The 14794-nt window shown below is 54.9% G+C and overlaps 1 protein-coding gene across 1 annotated transcript in view; it reads left to right on the forward strand.

The window, feature by feature from the left end:
* Positions 1–3225: 3225 nt before the first annotated feature.
* Positions 3226–14794, forward strand: part of SFXN5 (sideroflexin 5) — a 117100-nt gene continuing 105531 nt past the window's right edge. The window contains exon 1 of the mRNA XM_030947420.1: positions 3226–3318. Coding sequence (XP_030803280.1) covers positions 3262–3318 — 57 coding nt within the window. The 5' untranslated portion in view covers positions 3226–3261. The remainder of the gene's footprint in view (positions 3319–14794) is intronic.

Genomic DNA, 14794 nt, shown 5'->3' on the forward strand with positions numbered 1-14794 from the left:
CAAGGAATTGATATTCTGCTGGGATGGCACCAAAATGTGATAGTCTTCTGTCACTCCACATGGGCTGGGGATAAACAGATTCTCTCCCCTCTGCTGTCAGCAAACACGGCGGTGGCAGCAGCAGCTCCGGGGAGGGAAAGGGGGAAAGGGGGGGAAAGGGGGGGAAAGGGGGTTTGGGGAGCCTGATCCTCACACGGATCTGGGGTTTGGGGCAGCTCCATCCTCACACGGATCTGGGATCTGGGGAGCTTGATCCTCACATGGATCTGGGGTTTGGGCAGCCTGATCCTCACACGGATCTGGGGTTTGGGGAGCCTGATCCTCACACGGATCTGGGGTTTGGGCAGCCTGATCCTCACACGGATCTGGGATTTGGGGCAGCCTGATCCTCACATGGATCTGGGGTTTGGGGCAGCCTGATCCTCACACGGAGCCTGGGATGGATCTGGGGCAGCTCCATCCTGGGATGGGCCTTGGGGGTGGATTTGGGGCAGCTCTATCCTCACTCAGAGCTTTGGGGATGATTTTGGGGCAGCCTTCATCCCCACACAGATTTGGGATGGATTTGGGGCACGGGGAGCCTTCCCAGCTTTGGCAGGGCTGGGTTGGATCCATGGCTTTGGTTTCCTTTGGGGAAGGGCTGGGGGACAGAGGGAGCCTGGGGGGGCTGAGTTTGGGGCCAGGGCTGAGTTTGGGGTCAGAGCTGGGTTTGGGGTCAGGGCCGGGTTTGGGGTCAGGGCTGAGTTTGGGGTCAGAGCTGAGTGAGTTTGGGTCAGGAATGTGTTTGGGGCCAGGGCTGGTTTTGGGGCCAGGGCTGGTTTTGGGGCCAAGGCTGAGTTTGGGGACAGGAATAAGTTTGGGATTGGGGCTGGGTGAGTTTGGGGCCAGGGCTGTCCCTGCAGGCCTCTGGGGACAGCTCAGAGCCTCCAGCAGCGATCCCAAAGCCCAGGGATGGCAGGGCCAGGTGGGAGCAGGGTCCTGCTCCTCATGCCCTGTCCTGTCCCTGTCCCATCCCTGTCCCTGTCCTGTCCCTGTCCTGTCCCTGTCCCTGTCCCTGTCCCTGTCCCTGTCCCTGTCCCTGTCCCTATCCCTGTCCCTGCTCTGTCCCATCCCTGTCCCTGCCCTGTCCCATCCCTGTCCCTGTCCTGTCCCTGTCCTGTCCCTGTCCTGTCCCTGTCCCTGTCCTGTCCCTGTCCCTATCCCTGTCCCTGCTCTGTCCCATCCCTGTCCCTGTCCCTGTCCCTGTCCCTGTCCCTGTCCCCAGGGCCACAGAGCTGCCACCTCAGTCAGCAGCAAACCCTGTTTTAGCAATAGCTCTGAGGAAAAGCAAACAGAAATGACAAAATACCATTTCCCTGCTCTTTCCTGCTCCCCTTTTCACCCCTCTGAGCCCCTTTTCCATCCCTTTCCCCCGGAGATTTGGGGTTCACTGAAGGGGATCGGTGCTGAGTTACCCAAAATCAGAAACTGCTTCTGCAGGGGGGAAGGAAAGAGGAAAATGGGAAATGATGGGTTCTGCAGCCACGGGGCACAGCAGCAGAAATCCCACAGCAAAAAGGGACATCCACAATTTCCCTGGGTGGCAAAAATCGAGATTTTTTTTTTTGTTTCAGGGCATTCACATTTTTCCTGGGTGGCAAAAATATGGGATTTTTTTGTTTCAGAGCATCAGGGCATTCACTTTTCCCTGGGTGGTAAAAATCAGGTTTGTTTTTTTGTTTTTTGGGTTTTTGTTTTGTTTTTTTTTTTGTTTTGTTTTGTTTTGTTTCAGGGCATTCATTTCTCCTGAGTGGCAAAAATACAGGATTTTTTTTCTTTCAGGTGTATTTTTAAATCCCTCCTTGTCTGGAAATGCTGCTCCTGGATTTCCAGCCCTGCCCTCCCTCCCTCTCCAGCCGCATTCCCTCTGTTTGCTCTCGCCGTGCTTTCCTGGGCATTGATCCTAATCCTCCCAACAATTTCCCGGCGTGTGAAGGTGCAGACGTTTCTTATCCCACTAAGCTGGGCCAGGCAATTCCGCGAACGGCTCGGGGTGCCCCCGACCTTGGCGTTATCAGCCCGGATCCTTATCTGCACCTCAGATCGTTATCTCAGCTCTTTATCAGCCCGCATCCTTATGAGCTCAGATCGTTATCATCAGCTCAGGTCATTATCAGATCACACCGTTGTTATCAGCTCAGATCGTTATCAGCCCGGATCCTTATCAGCTCCCCAAAGGGCGCTGCTGCCCTTGGTCAGAGCTGGATCTGCAATTCCACCGGGAATTGCTCCTGGAATTGGGAAGAACTCCGAGAGCATCGAGCCCGGCCATGCCCAGCACTGCCAGGGTCACCATGCCCCACGTCCCCAAGTGCCACATGCACAGGGCTGGAAATCCCTCAGGGATGGGCGCTCCAAACCTCCCTGGGCATTCCCAATCCCTGACCCCCCTTTCCATGGGGAATATTCCCAATAATCCACCCTGAGCTCCCCTGAGGCCGTTCCCTCTGCTCCTGTCCCTGTTCCCCGGGATAAGATCCCAAATCCCCCCGGCTGTGCCCTCCTGGCAGGAGCTGTGCAGAGCCACAAGGGCCCCTGAGCCTCCTTTGCTCCAGGCTGAGCCCCTTCCCAGCTCCCTCAGGGATTCTGCAGCCCCTTCCCAGCTCCTCAGGGATCCTGCAGCCCCTTCCCAGCTCCTCAGGGATTCTGCAGCCCCTTCCCAGCTCCTCAGGGATTCTCCAGCCCCTTCCCAGCTCCTCAGGGATTCTCCAGCCCCTTCCCAGGCTCGTCGGGGATTCTGCAGCCCCTTCCCAGCTCCCTCAGGGATTCTGCAGCCCCTTCCCAGCTCCTCAGGGATTCTCCAGGCCCTGCCCCGGCCATGCTCCAGCCCCTCCGTGTCCTTTTTCTCACAGATGTAATCCAACAACATTTGGGGGTGGTTTTTTAGGCGTTATTTGGCTTTCTCCTCTCTGTGTTTCATTATTAGCCCAGTCCATTACACAATTAAGGTGAAACTCTTCTCTCCTGTCCCGCTCACCAGCCCTTCCCTCACGCTGGAGCCCCCCTTTCCCCAGTGGGCCTACATTTCCCATGGTGCCCCGCGCCCAGCGCGCTCCCCATTGGCTGCCGGAGCGGGCGCGGCCTCGCCCCCGGCGGCGGCCGGCGGACTCCATGTCCCGGCGTGCCCCGCGGCAGCTGCGGTTGGCCGCAGCCAATCAGTGCGGGGCCGGCAGGGGGCGGGGCCGAGCGGCGGGGGAGGCTGTTTAAAGTGGCGCTTGCGGGATGGCGGAGCCGGCGGACTATCCCCCGTTCCAGCTGGGGAAGCCCCGCTTCGAGCAGGTACTGCCGGCGGCGCGGGACGGCGGGGGGGACACCGGGAGCGGCGGCGGGAGCCCCCTCCTCCCCGCGTGCGGCATCGCCCCCCCACTCCGCGAACGGAGCCCCCCGCTCCCCGCTCCGCCCCGCCCCTCCCGCGGCGCCGCGCGCCCATTGGCCCGCAGCCCCCGCGCCATTGGCCGGGTGAGCTGTCAGTCAGAGCCGCCGCCCCCTGCCCGCGGCGGGCACTGCGCGGCCCCGCAGCCCCTGTGGCGCGGCGCGCAGCGCGGCGGGCGCGGGGCCCCGGGGTCGTGGGTTCGAGCCCCGTGAGGGCGGGCAGGTGCTCGGCGTGGCACGGCGCGGCCTCGTCCTTGTCCCGGGGGGCTGCTGCTCGGGAATGGGCTCTGCCCAGGCTGGCTGGGAGGGGAGGAGCAGCTCTGGGACGGGGTGGGGCTCCCAGAACCAGGGGTGCTCCAGGTGGGCACTTTGCCAGCCCCGCCGGGCAATGCCCAGCTCTGGTGCCATGGGATGGAGGGGGGGTTGTGACCCCCAGGATGGTGTCAGGTTAAGAGAATGTGACAGATAGAACCGCTGTCACCCCCACAGCTGCCAGCTGAGATGGGCAGAGCAGCTGTGCTCGGGCACACACCTGTGCCCAGGTGAGCAGGGCAGGGGCAGGTGGGCATTGTTACCACCCAGTGTGGGTGACCAGAGAGGACTGGTTGTGCTGGTGGAACCAGTGAGGCTGATAAACCTCCACCAGTCCCTCCTGAGCTGGGCAGGACTCCCTGGAGGAGCTGCTCCTTACCTTGGGCGTGTGAGTGTGTCCCGCCATGGGGACCATTCCCACCGTGCACAACAATCCAGAACCCCTGTTCAACCCCTGTTTAACCCTTGTTTAACCCTTGTTTAACCCTTGTTTAACCCCAGTCTGACTCCACACCTGTGCTCGGCTTGACCCAGCCACCTTTGGGCTCAGCTGTGGATTTCCCAGGGAGCCATTCCATGGTGGGACCATTCCATTCCATGGTGGGACAATTCCATGATGGAGCCATCCCATGGTGGGACAATTCCATTCCATGGTGGGGCCATTCCAGGGTGGATCTCCTGCCTCTCCCACACCCCACATCCCTCTGGGGCTTGGAGCAACCTGGGACAGTGCAGGGGCCCAGGGAATGGGAATGGGAATGTGGAAATGGGAGTGGGAACAGGAGTAAGAATGGGAATGGGAGTGGGAGTGGGAAGGGTTTGGGGTCCCATAGGTCGCAGAGCACATCCTCAGAGCCCCAGGCAGGGCTGACTCCCCTGGGAACAGGCAGGACGCTCCAGCTGGGCAGTTTCAATGAGGAGGAGGAGGAGGAGACGCTGCCTCTCCCCCTGGGCAGCGCAGCCCTGGCAGGCAGGCTTGGCAGAGCTGCTGCTTTCTGCTCATTCAGGAGCTGCTGGCCCTGGGGGCAGCCCTGGGGATCCTTCCAGGGCTGCTCCTGGCTGCTGGCCCCAGTGAGGGTCCCCCTGTGCTGGGAGAGCCCTTGGGAGGGCATTTTTGGGAGTGCTTTGCCAGGGGGGCACTCTGAGCGTGGCAAAGCCCCCACTCTGTGCCCGGGGGCTCTATCCCTGCCCCTGCCCTGCCAGGAGCTGTGGCAGGGCTGAGGTGCTGCTGTCCCGCTGGCCCCGTCCCGCGTTCCTGCCTGCCCAGGGCGGGAAGCCAGCAGCGCTGTGGGGTCACAGGGGGAGGGCTTGGCATGCTCCCAGGGCTTGTGGGTCCTGGCTGCTCTGCCCTGCTTGGGATGCAGCCCCACTCACATCCCTGCTCCCACCGCGGCCTGGGAGAGCCCAGCCCCTGCACCCCTGGTTCCAGATCCTCCTGGGAGAGCCCAGCCCCTCCATCCCTGGTTCCAGATCCTCCAGGGAGAGCCCAGCCCCTCCATCCCTGGCTCAAATCCTTCAAGGGAGAGCCCAGCCCCTGCACCCCTAGTTCCAGATCCTCCAGGGAGAGCCCAGCCCCTGCACCCCTGGTTCCAGATCCTCCTGGGAGAGCCCAGCCCCCCCATCTGTGCTCAGACTGTTCCTGGGAGAGCCCAGCCCCTCCATCCCTGCCTGGGACCCCTCCATCCCTGTCCCAGCCCCTCCAGTTCTTTATTTCCCCCCTCCTGCCCGTGTTGTTTCCCCCCAGACTTTGTTCTGGAGGAGCCCCAGCTCATTCCCAGGGGATCAGGGACCCCCAAACCTTCCCTGCCAGGAGCTCTGGGCTTTCCCCAGCCCCCCTGCTCTGCCCAGCTTTGGTTCAGTGTCTGAGATCTCAGCTTGTGCTGCCAGAGCCTGATCCTTGTGTAGGGCAGGATCAGTGAGCTGGAATCCCAAATTCCAGCTGCTCCTTGTGTAGGATCAGTGAGCTGGAATCCCAAATTCCAGCTGCTCCTTGTGTAGGATCAGGGAGCTGAAATCCCAAATTCCAGCTGCTCCTTGTGTAGGATCAAGGAGCTGAAATCCCAAATTCCAGCCTGCTCCTTGTTTAGGATCAGGGAGCTGAAATCCCAAATTCCAGCTGCTCCTTGTTTAGGGCAGGAGCTGAAATCCCAAATTCCAGCTGCTCCTTGTTTAGGATCAGGAGCTGAAATCCCAAATTCCAGCTGCTCCTTGTGTAGGGCAGGAGCTGAAATCCCAAATTCCAGCTGCTCCTTGTGTAGGATCAGGGAGCTGAAATCCCAAATTCCAGCTGCTCCTTGTTTAGGGCAGGAGCTGAAATCCCAAATTCCAGCTGCTCCTTGTTTAGGATCTGTGAGCTGAAATCCCAAATTCCAGCTGCTCCTTGTGTAGGATCAGGGAGCTGAAATCCCAAATTCCAGCTGCTCCTTGTTTAAGATGCAGTGAGCTGAAATCCCAAATTCCAAATTCTCCCTTCTCCAGGGGAACATTCCCAGCTGTGCCAGCCTGGCTCCAGCCCTGGGATCTCCTCTGGATTTACTCCAGCAGCTCCACATCCTCCTGCTGTGGCTTTTCCCCACCTCCATCACCCAGGACTGGGTTTAAAGAGGGGAATTTGTTGGTTTCTGTCCCTTGTTCTGGGTTTTAACCCCCAGCTCCTGCTCCTGGCAGGTTCCTGTGCCCTGCCCCTGGTGCAGGAGCTTCTCCCATTGGAATCCTGGCTCCTCAACTTTGGAAAACCAAATTAAAGCCATCAAAGGGGTTCCAGGTTTTGCCCAAACTTGCAGTGGGCTGTCCCAAATGACACAGCCCCATTGCTCACTGGCTTTGCCTTAATTTTATTTGCTTCAGCTTCAATCTCTCCTAATTCATTCAAAGCTGCCATGAGCCTGGTTTTGAGCTCAGCCCCACGCCAAGCCTGCATGCCTTTTGCTCTGGTTTAATTAAACTGTGTTTAACTTAAGGTTAAGCAGGCTGTAATTGAAGTGCTGAGGCTGTCCATGCCCTGCCCAGCACGGACTCCTCGGGATTCCTCTGCTCCTGAAGGTCATTAACAGCTCCCTAATTGCCCCTCACCTTCTCCCTGATCCTGCAACTGCTTCCCTTGTGCAGGGAGCTGAAATCCCAAATTCCAGCTGCTCCTTGTTTAGGATCAGGGAGCTGAAATCCCAAATTCCATCCTGCTCCTTGTTTAGGGCAGGATCAGTGAGCTGAAATCCCAAATTCCAGCTGCTCTTGTGGGGCAGGACGAAACAAATTCAGCTGCTCCTTGTTTAGGATCAGTGAGCTGAAATCCCGAATTCCAGCTGCTCCTTATTTAGGATCAGTGAGCTGAAATCCGAAATTCCAGCTGCTCCTTGTGCAGGGCAGGATGGGGAGCTGAAATCCCAAATTCCAGCCTGCTCCTTATTTAGGATCAGTGAGCTGAAATCCCGAATTCCAGCCTGCCCCCAAACCCTTTGTGGCTTTTGGGACCAGCTGCACCTCCAGGGCCCAGCTCCAGGATGTTCCCTGGCACTGACATTCCCAGGCCCCTGCTGGGAAGTGCTCCCAAACCAGCCCAGATTCCTCAGGAAATGGGATTTGCACTGTGCTCCGCCGCTCACGGTGGCCTCAGCCGGCACAGGGCGGGGCCTGAGCCTGGCACAGGGCGGGCGGGGGCTGAGCCTGGCACAGGTTAGGTGGGATAGCCTGAGCCTGGCACAGGCTGGGTGGGATGGGCCTGAGCCTGGCACAGGGGTTGGCTGGGCTGAGCGGCACTCCGGGGTTAGCAGGCTGGGATGAGCCTGAGCGCACAGGGGTTGGGCTGGGATGGGCCTGAGCCTGGCACAGGGGTTAGGCTGGGCTGGGATGAGCCTGAGCCTGGCACAGGGGTTAGGCTGGGCTGGGATGGGCCTGAGCCTGGCACAGGGGTTAGGCTGGGCTGGGATGAGCCTGAGCCTGGCACAGGGGTTAGGCTGGGCTGGGATGAGCCTGAGCCTGGCACAGGGGTTAGGCTGGGCTGGATGAGCCTGAGCCTGGCACAGGGGTTAGGCTGGGCTGGGATGAGCCTGAGCCTGGCACAGGGGTTAGGCTGGGCTGGGATGAGCCTGAGCCTGGCACAGGGGTTAGGCTGGGCTGGATGAGCCTGGCACAGCGAACCATCCCCAGCTCCCAGGGAAACTGAGGCAGGGCTGGCAGGGAGGGCTCAGAGCTGCTCCTGTGCCCAGGGCTGCTCCTCTCATCCATTCCCACCTCCTGGCAGCTCAGGGTTTGCTGCAACACTGGGGAGTTTGAGAGGTCCCCAGGACGAGATGAGAGATGAGGAATCTGACTCCACGCTCTTAGAAGGCTGATATAATATATAATGTATAATATATAAATAATATATAATATATAATATATAATATATAATATATATATAATATATAATATATAATATATAATAATATATATAATATATAATGTATAATGTATAATGTATAATATATATAATGTATAATGTATAATATATAATATATTATATATTACATATTATATAATATAATATATAACATATTATATATTATATCTAATATAATCGATATTATATATTATATTACATTATATTATATATAATATAATACCATATTTATTATATTTAATTTATTAAATTGATTATATTATGCTTATTATATTTATTTTATTATACTTATTATATTTATTTTATTATATTTATTTATTATATTATATTGCTATCCTAAAGGAAGAGAAAGCATTCAGACAGAAGGTTTAACAAGAATGATAGTGAAAAACTCGTGACTGACCAGAGTCCAGCACAGCTGGCTGTGATTGGCCATTAATTAAAAACAATCCACATGGAACCAATCAAACATTCACCTGTTGGTAAACAATGTCCAGGCCCCATCCCAAAGCAGCAAACACAGGAGCAGCAATTAAATAATTATTGTTTGCATTTTCCTCTGAGGCTTCTCAGCTTCCCAGGAGAAAATCCTGGCACAGGGATTTTTCAGAAAATATAAGAGTGACAGATCAGGGAATCCCACACTGGTTTGGGGTGGGAGGGACCTCAAATCCCACCCAGTGCCACCCACCCATGGCAGGGACAGCTCCCACTGTCCCGGTGCCCAGCCTGGCCCTGGGCACTGCCAGGGATGCAGGGGCAGCCACAGCTGCTCTGGGAATCCCAGCCCAGCCCCTGCCCACCCTGCCAGGGCAGAATTTCCCCCAAATTTCCAAATTATTGGTGAGAGGAATAGTAAATTTTTCTTTCCAAACAAGCTGTGGGGCTGCTGGTGGATAAAACCAGCACTGGGAGAAAAAAGAAACAATGGGAAGGATTCCACTGATTGATGAATGGAAAAAGAGATTTGCTTTTACAAATAAACTTTGGGTTTGCTGAGAAATGAAATTAGACATTGAGAGATGAAAGAAACAATGGGGAAGAAAAAAAACCCCGAAATTCCATAGGAATTAAAAATGAAAAGGGAGGGTTTTGTACATTAGAGGGAAATCTTTGGTATCAGGTGTTCTGGGAAGTCTGAACCTCCCAAGTACCTCAGAAATGGGGAAAACTCCCGAAATTCCATAGGAATTAAAAATGAAAAGGGAGGGCTGTACATTAGAGGGGAATCTCTGGGATTAGGTGTTCTGGGAAGTCTGAACCTCTCAAGTACCTCAGGAATGGGGAAAGAGAGAAGGGAAATGTGGCTGGAAATTGGGATAAAAAGAAGGCTGCATCTTCCAAAATGTGAGAGATCCCAAGGGATGCCCCATGGGCTCTCCCTTTATTGGAATAAAGCCAAAAAAGGACTCCTCTGTCTCCTTTTTGGACATAAACCTCTGGTGTCTGTGGATTCATTTTCCTGACATTGGGAATTGCTGGGGCTTGGTTTTTGTTTTGGGTTTATTGGGTTGGTTTTTTTTGTTTGTTTGTGGGTTTTTTTTTTTTGTTTGTTTTTTTTTTTGTTTTTTTGTTTTTTTTGTTTTTTGGTTTTTTATGCTTTTTTTGCCTTGGGTTTTGTATGCAGCTCTGTGAAAACCAATCCTGAACTGAAAAAAAAAAATAAAATTCCTTTGGCTTGCAGTGAGGAGAATGCGGTGGGAACGAGCTGGGCTGACCTGGATGAGGGGATGCCAGCAGGGAGCTGCTCTGCACCGCTCTGAAAGGGAAACCACGAGTGCCAGGCTGCGAGCAGCGCACAAAGGGATCCTTGTTGGGCAGGGGCTGGCAGCGGGGCAGGAACTGCAGCGGGGGAGCCAGGGAGCCCTGGTGGGGCTGGGATTGAGCCTGGTGCTGGGACTGGGCTCTGGGATTGAGCTCTGGAATTGAGCCTGGCTCTGGGATTGGGCTCTGGGATTGAGCTCTGGGATTGAGCCTGCTGGGACTGGGCTCTGGGATTGGGCCTGGTGCTGGGATTGGGCTCTGGGATGGGGCCTGGTGCTGGGACTGGGCTCTGGGATGGGGCCTGGTGCTGGGATTGGGCTCTGGGATTGAGCTCTGGGATTGAGCTCTGGGATTGAGCTCTGGTGACTTGGGATTGAGCTCTGGGATTGAACTCTGGGTTTGAGCCTGGCTCTGGGATTGAACTCTGGGACTGAGCCTGGCTCTGGGATTGGGCTCTGGGATTGAGCCCTGGGATTGAGCTCTGGGATGGAGCCTGGCTCTGGGATTGGGCTCTGAGCCTGGTCTGGGATTGAGCTCTGGGATTGAGCCTGGCTCTGGGATTGGGCTCTGGGATTGAGCCTGGTGCTGGGACTGGGCTCTGGGATTGAGCTCTGGGATTGAGCCTGGTGCTGGGATTGAGCTCTGGGATTGAGCTCTGGGATTGAGCCTGGTGCTGGGATTGGGCTCTGGGATTGAGCCTGGTGCTGGGATTGAGCCCTGGGATTGAGGCCTGGGATTGAGCCCTGGGATTGACTCTGGGATTGAGCTCTGGGATTGGGCTCTGGGATGGAGCCTGGCTCTGGGATTGAGCCCTGGGATTGAGCCCTGGGATTGAGCTCTGGGATTGAGCTCTGGGATTGAGCCTGGCTCTGGGATTGAGCTCTGGGATTGAACCTGGCTCTGGGTCTGAGCCTGGCTCTGGTTGAGTGGAGTCCAAGGAGCCCTGGTGGCTCTGGGTTTGAGCCTGGTTCTAGCTGAGTGAAGCCCATGGAGCCCTGGTGGCTCTGGGCTTGAGCCTGGTTCGGGTTTGAGCCTGGTTCTGGTTGAGGTGAGCCCAAGGAGCCCTGGTAGCTCTGGGTTAAGCCTGGCTCCAGTTTGAGCCTGGCTCCAGTTTAAGCCTGGTTCTCAGAGGACTCCAGGCGCAGGGCAATGACTCACCAGCGTTCCACCAAACCTGTCCAGACCCAGCCTCCCTGGTGGTTTTGGGGCTCTCTGAGCACAGAATGGGCAAGTTCAGGCAGCAGCACCTGGAAACAAACCCCTCAGTGCCTCCTGCCCTGGAAACAAACCCCTCAGTGCCCCCTGCCCTGGAAACAAACCCCTCAGTGCCCCCTGCCCCGGAAACAAACCCCTCAGTGCCCCCTGCCCCGGAAACAAACCCCTCAGTGCCCCCTGGCCCGGAAACAAACCCCTCAGTGCCCCTGCCCCGGAAACAAACCCCTCCAGTGCGAAACCCCTCGTGCCCGGAAACAAACCCCTCAGTGCCCCCTGCCCCGGAAACAAACCCCTCAGTGCCCCCTGCCCCGGAAACAAACCCCCCAGTGCCCCCTGCCCTGGAAACAAACCCCTCAGTGCCCCCTGCCCCGGAAACAAACCCCTCAGTGCCCCCTGGCCTTGAAACAAACCCCTCAGTGCCCCCTGCCCTGGAAACAAACCCCTCAGTGCCCCCTGCCCCGGAAACAAACCCCTCAGTGCCCCCTGCCCCAGAAACAAACCCCTCAGTGCCCCCTGGCCTGGCACAGAATTCCCAGAGCAGCTGGGGCTGTCCCTGGATCCCTGGCAGTGCCCAAGGCCAGGCTGGACATTGGGGGAGCACCTGGGACAGTGGGAGGTGCCCCTGCCATGGCCGGGGTGGCACTGGGTGGGTTTGGGGTCCCTTCCACCCAAACCATTCCCTGATTTTGGGGTTTGGGCACTCCCAGCTCCCCAGCCATGGGCAGGGAATGTGGGGCTGGGGTCACACCAGGCTGGGGCTGAGCTGGGCCTTGCTGGGCTGGGCCTTGCTGGGCCGGGCCAGGCAGGGGCTCAGTGCCAGCCCAAGCCTGAGCCTGGCACGGGCAGCAGCCAGGAGAGGGGAGCTGGGCATTCCAGAGGACATTTCCGTGCTGCCCCTGGATCCTGGGCTCTCCTTCCCCTCCCTTGTCATCCACTCCTGGTCAAGGGGGTGTAAAACACTGATGTTCCATTTCATTCCATTTAATTTCCATTTAATTCCATTTCATTCCATTTAATTTCCATTTCATTCCATTTAATTTCCATTTCATTCCATTCAATTCCATTATTTTCCATTTAATTCCATTCAATTTCATTTAATTCCATTAAATTCCATTATTTTCCATTTAATTCCATTAATTTCCATAGAATTCCATTAATTCCAATAATTTCCACCGAATTCTATTGAATTCCATGTTAATTTCCATTGAATTCCATTGAATTCCATTAATTTCCATTTCATTCCATTAATTTCCATAGAATTCCATTAATTTCCATTTAATTCCATTAATTCTAATAATTTCTATTAATTTCCATTGAATTATGTTGATTTCCATTTAATTTCATCCCACGAATTCCAATAATTTCCATTAATTTCCACGGAATCCCATTTCATTCCATGTGGTGTTGCTGTTCCCAACGTGGCACAGAGATAAAGGCAGGGGGAAGCCAAGGCCACTGAAATTTAGAATCCCCACATCCTGCTGGTGGTGAAGGCAGCAACTCCAGCTGGTTAGCAGCAATTCCAGCAGGTTAGCAATAATTCCAGCTGGTTAGCAGCAATTCCAGCTGGTTAGCATTAATCCCAAGTATTTAGCAATAATTCCAGCTGTTAGTTCAGCAGCAGTCCCAGCTGGTTAGCAGCACTTCCAGGTTGTTAGCATAATTCCAACAGGTTAATAGTAATTCCAAGTGTTTAGCAGTTATTCCATCTGGTTAGCAGTAAATCTAACAGGTTAGCAGTAATTCCAAGTATTTAGCAATAATTTCAAGTGTTCGTTTAGCAGCAATTCCAGCTGGTTAGCAATAATTCCAGGTGTTTAGCAATAGTTCCAGGTGTTAGTTTAGCAGCAGTCCCAGCTGGTTAGCAGTAATTCCAGCGGGTTAGCAGTAATTCCAAGTATTTAGCAGTGATTCCAGCTGGTTAACAATAATTCCAGGTGTTTGTTTAGCAGTAATTCCAGCTGGTTAGCAATAATTCCAGGCGTTAGTTTAGCAGCAGTCCCAGCTGGTTAGTTGAAATTCCAACAGGTTAGCAGTAATTCCAGCTGGTTAGCAATATTTCCAGGTGTTAGTTCAGCAGCAGTCCCAGCTGGTTAGCAGTAATTCCAGGTTGTTAGCAGCAATTCCACATGGTTAGCATTAATCCCAAGTATTTAGCAATAATTCCAGCTGTTAGTTCAGCAGCAGTCCCAGCTGGTTAGCAGTAAATCTAACAGGTTAGCAGTAATTCCAAGTATTTAGCAATAATTCCAAGTGTTTGTTTAGCAACAATTCCAGCTGGTTAGCAATAATTCCAGCTGGTTAGCAATAATTCCAGGTTGTTAGCAGCAATTCCAGCTGGTTAGCAGCAATTCCACGTGGTTAGCATTAATCCCAAGTATTTAGCAGTAATTCCAGGTGTTAGTTCAGCAGCTGCCCAGCAGGTTAGCAGTAATTCCAGCTGTTAGTTCTGCAGCAATTCCAGCTGTTAGTCTGCAGCAATTCCAGCTGCCCAGCTGGTTAGCAGCAATTCCAGCTGGTTAGCAGCAATTCCAGCTGTTAGTTCAGCAGCAGTCCCAGCTGGTTAGCAGCAATTCCAGCTGGTTAGCAGCAATTCCAGCTGTTAGTTCAGCAGCTGCCCAGCTGGTTAGCAGCAGTCCCAGCTGGTTAGCAGCAATTCCAGCTGGTTAGCAGCAATTCCAGCTGTTAGTTCAGCAGCTGCCCAGCTGGTTAGCAGCAATTCTAGCTGGTTAGCAATACTTCCAGCTGTTAGTTCAGCAGCAATTCCAGCTGTTAGTTCAGCAGCTGCCCAGCTGCCCTGGGCTCTGTGGGATGGGCAGGGGCTGCGGCTGCTCCTGGCCTTGCTCCATTCCTGAGTCAGGGATTGCTCACTGCCCACCCACCCCTGGCACAGGCTGGGACGGTTCTGCCATCTGCAGGGATCCCACACCCAAAACAAGAGGGAGGCAGCAAAATGTCAACTCAAATCCACTCAAAAGTACCAGAATTAGCATTAATTAGATCCATGCTAATTAAAAACCGCTGTGCTTTTTCCCTGGACTTGTGTGGAGCTGTTCTGTTCCATTGGGGGGGTTTTTTTGGGGTTTTTGGTGCAGAACATGGAGGAATGCTGGAGTTTGTGGGGTCAGGCTGAAGTGGGGGTCAGCAGTGCCCTGGGCAGGGCCCTCGCACAGGGATCCCTGCAGGAATCAATGGGGGATCCCTGTAGGATCAGTGGGGATCCCTGCAGGAATCAGGGGGATCCCTGCAGCAATCAATGGGGGATTGCATGTCAGGGCTGAATCATCCTGCAGGAATCAATGGGGGATCCTGGAGGATCAGGGGGGGATCCCTGCAGGAGTCAGGGGGTTCCCCCTGCAGGAATCAGGGGGGAGATCCCTGTGGGAATCAGGGGGGATCCCTGCAGGAATCAGGGGAGATCCCTGTGGGAATCAGGGGGGATCCCTGCAGGAATCAGGGGGATCCCTGGGGTGGGGGTTCCGCATAATCAGGGGGATTCCTGCAGGAATCAGGGGGATCCCTGGAGGATCAGGGGGGATCCCTGTGGGAATCAGGGGAGATCCCTGCAGGAATCCTGCAGGAATAGGGGATCCTGCAGCAATGGGGGCAGGACAGGGGGATCCCTGCAGAAATCAATGGGGGATCCCTGCAGGAAGGGATCCTGGACAGATGGATCTGCAAAGCAGGAGGAAGGGGATCCCTGGGGACCTGGGA

Source organism: Camarhynchus parvulus, chromosome 4 (genome assembly GCF_901933205.1).
Source record: "Camarhynchus parvulus chromosome 4, STF_HiC, whole genome shotgun sequence".
In the NCBI taxonomy this organism is placed as follows: Eukaryota; Metazoa; Chordata; class Aves; order Passeriformes; family Thraupidae; genus Camarhynchus; species Camarhynchus parvulus.